The following is a 7501-nucleotide window of genomic DNA, read 5'->3' as shown; positions in this document are numbered from 1 at the left end:
CCCCACGAGTCGTGTAAATTTGGAGCGCAACTAATAACTATTATGTTTTTCCATCTGCGCGACAAGTTTGGAATAGAAATCCGTCCGGTAATATAATTTTATTTCTCTATTTTCAGGATAAATTTTTAGTCCATAAATAGGTTTGGAGCCAAAATGAGAAGTAGAAAGTTTATGCTTTTCTATTTTTGCACAGAAACAGAAATAAAATTTTTTTTCATCGCTCACTCCTCCTCTCTCGCATCCCTATAGCTGGAGGTCGGTCTCCAGCCGCCGTCCGCCGATTACTAGTCGCCAACCGAGGCTCGAAGGCCAACAACCACAGAAATTTTATGTCGTTATCAAATAAATTTCTGTTCGGGAATAAAGATTTTGTATCGTTATCAAATGTGTTTCTCTGCTCAGAAACTCATCTAGGAAATAAAAATGGAAAAACCTATTTTTTGCCAAAAATATCTTCCGAGAACAGGATGGTTGTCGTTGGCGCCCTTAAAGGGCCAACTCACCTACACTGCAACCAAGAGATCTTCAACTTAACTGTCGGATACAGCCCTTTTCCAAGATCTAACGGAGCATTATCACTTCTGATGATCCAGTGTAAACGTGAGTGAAGGGCATCTTCTTGATAAGTGACCGAATCTGCAACTTTTGGTTTTCCTAGGATGAAAGCCGACACCATCTTCTTGATGCACTCAAGAAACCGGTAGGACTCTTTTCTCAGACTCAATCTGCTAAGGACTCGGGGAGTCATCCAAGCTAATGGATTGGCAAGTTCCAAGTTCAACCTTTACACATTTGAAATGGAATATAGGCGAAAAAAAATGATCCGAAAAGAGATGAAAGTTGGCCAAGAGGGTTGGTCAAGGTAAGATAATAACAGGGAGGTCCTCGTCCTATTTTAGGATGAAACAACATCATTTGATATATCCGTTTCTGACATATACATGGCAAGTCAAAAAGCTGCATTTTCTTTAATACAGCAGCATCATCAGACCTCGTACACCATCCCAACTTCTAAGGTCGATGCATGAGGGATGCTCAGAGCATAAGTAGGCCCTCTGGAGTTCCTCCTCAAGAAGTCATACCCCAGATTGATGACTAACTTCTTCATAAAACTTGAACCCCTCTTTGCCCTCACATGTGAGTGCCCCATAATGACTGCCATCCCGGCCTCCCTCGCTTCCATCAGTTCCTTCAGCTCTTCGCGTGCTTCCCGGTCCATCCTCGGGCTCTCCGGCACTAGGAACCTCACCCTCTTCCTCGGCTTCTGCGGAGTAATTACCTCTACTACTTCTGATGAGGCGCCTTCCTTTTGAGAGGATCCCGCGTTGTCCTCGCACAATCTTACCCCGTCTAGATTGGAAGAAGACGTCCCGACGACTGTCATTTTCTCGTCCTCCGAATCGTCCATCCTAGGGGTGCATTCCAGCTTCTCCGACCGAACTAGTTCTGCGATGCTACAAAAGAGATCCTTCTCAAACTCCAAGTCATCCTTGTGAATGTCACGATATCCGTACCGGGCTATGCACCTATATACCCGGTACTCCTTGGGGCCTACTCTCCCCACCAAGAACCTTTCCTTGGGCCTGACATGTGGGACTGGGACGGATTTGATGCAGAGAAAGACTAGAACCTGGTGGAAAGCCGGAAGGTTGGTGACGAAGTGGGAGAAAATAGCCGGGATTCCCGAAACAAGTTCTGTGTGTATCAGTCCAATCCCCCGAACCCTCACAATCCCTAGATTGGGACCCAGACTTAGGAGCCAGTGCATGGAAACCTTATTTTGGACGTCGAACTCGTACTTTTTTAGCGTCCCGTAGTGCCACACGTACATGATGATCATAAATATAAACGAGAGGGCAATGGGGACCCATGCTCCTTCGAGAAACTTGATGAGGGATGCGGAGAAGTAAAGCGCTTCAATCGAGCCAAAGAAGAAAATGAAGCACAGAGCTAATAGAACACTCTTGTGCCAACACAGGACCATAACCAGAGACATCAGGCAGGTAGTCACGAGCATGACAGTAATAACTGCCAAACCTATTCAGATAAAGAAGAGATTCAGCATGTTAGTTTAAGAAAGAACGCATCAAAATTTATGCTAAACCAATTGAATTTGCGCTTAAAGATGGCGACAATCTTGGAATGAAAGGACCCTGATTTGTGCCAGAAGGAGGATGTTTCTCAAGTTCTCATAAAGCAGACAAAGGAGAGGTCAAATTGGTAATGCAAAACAAAGTGTTCATCCAAACAAATATGAAGATGGTGGTTTGCAAATGGCAGAAAACACTACCTGATGCATTTCCCATCCGTTTGGTGTCCCTAAAACCAACAGTCACAGCCAAGCAAAGAAGCATCAGAGTCCAGTTGATCTCTGGAATATAAATCTGGCCATGTATCTTGGACGATGTGTGCACTATCTTGACTCTTGGAAAGCAACCCAGAGCAGAACACTGCTTTATTATCGAGAAAGTCCCGGTGATGATTGCTTGACTTCCAACTACAGCCGCTAGTATTGCTATCACCAGCACGGGCCACCTTATCTTCTCTGAAATGGAAGATAATAGCACAAATTAGTATTTAGATGACTTGCTCAGATGATGATGCTTTCGTGACGTACCTGGTACTGATACATAGAATCCAATGTGGTAGTGACTATCCATAACATGATGCTGGGACAGATAAGCAGCTTGTCCCATGTATGCCAGGATTAAGGACGGATAAACCACCAAGGTAAAAGCAATCTGCGCCAACAATATCTTTGATTAGTAATATGAAGTTCTAAGTGTGTTCCCAAAACTGCTCAAGTGGATTTTTCGGAGTGGTTTTGTCGTCAAAACAAACGTAGTTCCTTTGTCCATGTTTCCAAGACGTGCACCCGATAATATGCTGAAAGAACCGACCAAATTCCCCATAATGATATTGCATGGGAAGACAGGAAAAGCGTTCTAGCGTGGAGAGATATGATTGAAGCACTTGTCAAGTAGACTTGAGGTTCATGCAATTATGGTCCTATTAAGCACCAAGGGAGTTTGACCCAAAACAAACGAAAAAAAAAAAAAAAGAACACCAAGGGAGTATCTATCAATCCAAGATAGATTCCACTTCGAGGTGAAAATAAAGTCAGAGCTAATATCCAGTGAAACGGGTAACATATCTCCAATACCTGGATCGACAACTGGGAGAAATGACCTAGATCAGCAAACATAGCTTCTGAGCCTGAGATACAGAAACAGAGAGTGTAAGGGGAATACGTAGCACCAAATCAAGTTGATACGGGATGATGCAGCTCAAGTACATACTCTTGTACCTGTAATGCACAGTAGAATTCCTCCCAAGGACATCCAACCTCCCCTTTGCGTCTTCTTCAAAAACTTGTACATATAATATGGAGAGAGTGCTTGATATACATGGGGATTCCAGTGGAAGATGTTATATACACCAATAGCACTGATACAGAAGAGCCATGTAATCACCACAGGCGCAAAAAGGAAACCAACTCGATGGGTCCCATAATGTTGCAGAGCAAACAAAAACACAAGTATGGCACAAGCTACTGGGACTTCAACATCTGCAAAATTAAGAAAGCAGAATTACTGAGCCTGAAGGGTCAGCAAGCACTTGAAGATGAGGAAATGAATAGCCCTGAAATATCTGTTTTAATGCTATCATGCTAGTCCTATGACAGTGAATGACCAGGGAGGGTTTGCCAACACCCATTGCCCCATGATAGTCAATTGTGAAGTACTTGTGGAAATCATTCATTAGAGTGAAAGTGCAGGCTACTATCCTGTTTCACCATAGTAGGATGTAATGTATTCTACACAATAGGATTTGTAAAGGTGACAAGATACTAAGATGACTTACGACAATGAATTGATCAAAAAGTTAGAAGCTAAGTTGACCAAATGGTTTCAATTGGTGAAGCAATGTGACCTTCATGGAAGTTTTGGCAGCTATAAAGTTCTCCTATAGCTGAGCGATTGGAGGTAAAGGACTTGTATTGAAGAACAACATTCGTCACCTCTCTATGTATGACAGGATTCTAACTTAGGGAAGTATCATGAAAAATAATTGAGATCATTGATCAGATTGTTTTATTTATTATATTGTAGAGAGGGTTAGAACTCAAGCTCAATGCTGAATTAACAGCGAGCTGAAAAGAGCATTGTCAAAGTTTCTGAAAAATTCAGTTCAGCAGAGTAGGAAGTGAGGCTCTAGTGTACTTAGTCCAAGCATCATGATTCACCGAAGACAGTAGTTGCTGAACTTAAACGAAAAAAATCAAAATTGAAGGCATATTTGGCATCTTCGTTTTCCCTAAAATAAGTGGACCTGGGTTTTCATCGCACTTTTCTTGCATGGAATTATGCAGTATGGCTGACAAAGTTTGCTTGGCCCACATGCACAAAAGGAAGGCACTAACAGAAGGACCGTCGAAAGAGAGACCAGAAGGCAAGCCAAAAAACTGAAATGGTTATAGTGGCAAACAAGCTGGCCATCTCCATGATAGAGATAAAGATGAAAGTGGAACATCAGTGGCCATTTGGATAGCTTAAAATGTCCTCAAAAGCAAAGCCTTACTGACCGAACTTCCTGATGTGACAAATATGGTCGAAGTAGTTTAAGGAATGATGATGATAAGCTCATTCTTGTATTAGATCCACTATGATGTTCTGGAGAGTGAAAAAGCAGGTCAAATTTGCTGAATCAGCGCTCATGATTACGTGTGCTTCATGGGAAACTCCATCTGCAGGTTTAACTATTACGCCAACCCGTCTAATGAGGCCAAAATCTGAATTAGGTCATCCCGTGCGGAAAAAAAAAATGTATTCTAGACTGATCTTAATGATTTCTTTAATTATCAGATCTTATCAAGTCTTCCCTATTCTTTTCACTGCTGCTTAGTTACTACTCCTAACCAGACTTTCTAGAAGGCACTGGATGATCTTTTTATTAGTGGCAAGCTCATATCCTTAGCCATATCTTTTCCTGTCTTATATCATAAGAAGACCGGTGGCATCAGCACTTCCCATCTAATGCTAATTTTAAAAAAAGTTGATGGTGATTTGGCTTTATTAAAGCAGGGCTGTTTGTCTTAAGGACCAACAATAATGCATGAGTTCATTTCAGTTAGGTCATCTCTGCTTGTTTGTTGATCTCACGTCATCATGTTGAACAGGAATTAAAGGTTCACACCATTTTAAACTAGTCAAAGCTCTGGACGTGCTAAACAGTGGGAAAAGAAACTTCAAAGGACTACAGACTCGAATGTCTTCGCAATGAAACTTCACAGCACATAAGATGCCTAATAATCTCCGGAAAAAAGATGTTTCAGGCAACTAAAACAGACAGAAATTGTATATCTCTAATTCTCAAACATTCCGTATTCATGATAATTCCCAAAAATGCATCTCCAGACAGAATCCCAAGTTGAGTAATTGCCACGAGGAATTGGAATGGATTATGAACTCTTTATGACAAGGTAAAACTCTATGTTGCAGATTAAAATATCCACCAGATAGAAGACGACCTTGTGATTGTTCATTGATGACACAAATGTAATCCAAATTTGGACAAAGTCAGTCATGGAGACTTACATCTGCGTTGCTCACTAGCATCGATGGAGAGCTCCAACCCTGACACAGCAGAGAAAACTGCAAGCATCACCAGAAATCAAAGTCACTGCCTCTCAAATTTGATATTGCAGAGGAAAAATATTATTCTGAAAACACCTAGTCCCAGAGAATTTTTGGTGATTTTTGTACCAGAAAGTGCAGGAGTCAGCACACCATCTCCAATCACCATACACGTCCCGATCAAAGCCAACACCAACAACAGCCTCTGCAACACTCTGTGCTTCTCCAGAGTTGATTTCAAGCTAGACCCAATATCCCTCTTCCCAGACCCATCGTTCTTATACTCGAATAATTCCTCGTCGGCGAGCTGGCAATTCGGCAGCGAATTAACCCGGGCATGTCGGCACAACAGCGAGTACAGGGCAAAAGTCCCACCTTCACCATTATCATCAGCTCTGAGCACAATGAACACATACTTCACCAATGGTACTAATGTCAATGTCCAGAACACAAAGGACAAGACCCCATAAATTTCCTCGTTGGTCTCCGAGTGTCTTATGTCCTCCGCAAAAGTGCTCTTGTACACATACAATGGGGAGGTGCTCAAGTCTCCATACACAACGCCTAAGCTCTGGTAAGCGAGAGTCAACACCGTCTTCCATGAATCTCTCTGCAACAGCAATGAAGAACGCAATCACCAAGTAAATGAGCATCGAGCAAGACAAAAAAGAAAGAACCCACAAAGCCGAAATCTTTACGAAGGTGATTCGGCAGCCGAGACGCCACATGTCGTACCTTTATTGGGTTATTGCTGATCACGCCTTCAAGATCCATCTGGGCTCGTGTCAGAATCGCTCAAGACTCATTTTTGACGAGCTGAGGCTCAACTCAGAAGTGAAACAAAAACGGCTCAGATGGGCTAAATACCTTCCCCAGTCGGAGCAAGCGAAGGAGAAGAGCAAAGAGTCGGCCGACAACAAATAGAAACGTTTGTTTTACTTGCTTGGACAAGAGCGTATGCCCACCAATGCAGACAAACAGAGAACAAGCACGAAACACCACAAACTAAATATGGAGAATAGTGCAAGTAATGTGAGAAACGAGGAGGGTAGTTGGCGATTGCTATTGCTGCTAAAAAAAGTTTGGGGAAAGAGAGAGAGAGAGAGAGATGTTTGTATATGATGATTGTGTCAATAATGTGTGTGGTGGCCTTGGGTTCTATTTTATTTCCACTTTTTCTTGTAAATGTCAATTTTTTTTATAAAAAATTTGGCTTTTGTTTTTGTTTTTGTTTTTTTTTTTTTTGTAGAAGTTTGGCTTTTGTTGAGTAGCTGAGATTCTAGATAGAATATCTTTTGGACTTGATGACTGGCTATCTAACTTGGATGTTATCTTCTCCCGTTGGGCTGCCTATCAAACGAGGACAATTCCACGGAAAAAGAGCTCTCTGCTGGGGAGCAGATGTTGCCTGCACCAGATACACGTAGGCTCAGCTCACCCGTGCCGTTCGATCTAGACCGGTTCCACGCAGGTCCCACGTCATTCAACGATTCATGCGAATTGGACTCACGTGTGTCGGGGTTCATTTAAGATATTTTCCGCTGTTAATATGAGCATTGCGCCTTTCCCACAAGAAAAAGAAAAGAAAAGAAAAGAAAAGAGCGAGAGCGCATAGGCCGTTCTAGAGCACGAAACAACTTCTCGTTCGATACGGAATTGCTTATTTCGGTAAAATTTACAAGATCTGCTTAATCTTTATTCGTTTGTGGGACGTGTGATCATTGGATAGAATTTGGATGGATTCCCGATCGAGAGATGTGTCATCGACAATGAAACACTTGAAATCGACATGTTGAACTCCACAGGCAAGAATGCGAGCGACGATTCAACGTCTGTGTGTTCTGTTGACGGAACAAAGACTTTTT

At 42.3% G+C, this 7501-nt stretch overlaps 1 protein-coding gene across 1 annotated transcript; it reads right to left on the bottom strand.

The window, feature by feature from the left end:
• Nucleotides 1-709: 709 nt before the first annotated feature.
• On the bottom strand, nucleotides 710-6617 carry LOC115741189 (potassium transporter 8). Its single transcript, XM_030674952.2, has 8 exons — nucleotides 6372-6617; nucleotides 5766-6246; nucleotides 5598-5654; nucleotides 3308-3568; nucleotides 3164-3216; nucleotides 2618-2741; nucleotides 2291-2545; nucleotides 710-2037 (listed from the first exon to the last, which is right to left on the bottom strand). The coding sequence occupies exons 1-8, from the start codon at nucleotides 6408-6410 to the stop codon at nucleotides 986-988; spliced, it is 2322 nt and encodes a 773-aa protein (XP_030530812.1). The 5' UTR covers nucleotides 6411-6617; the 3' UTR covers nucleotides 710-985.
• Between the last annotated feature and the right edge of the window lie 884 nt (nucleotides 6618-7501).

The sequence above is a fragment of the Rhodamnia argentea genome, chromosome 8 (assembly GCF_020921035.1).
Source record: "Rhodamnia argentea isolate NSW1041297 chromosome 8, ASM2092103v1, whole genome shotgun sequence".
Taxonomy (NCBI): domain Eukaryota; kingdom Viridiplantae; phylum Streptophyta; class Magnoliopsida; order Myrtales; family Myrtaceae; genus Rhodamnia; species Rhodamnia argentea.
This window is presented reverse-complemented; position numbering and strand designations above follow the sequence as displayed.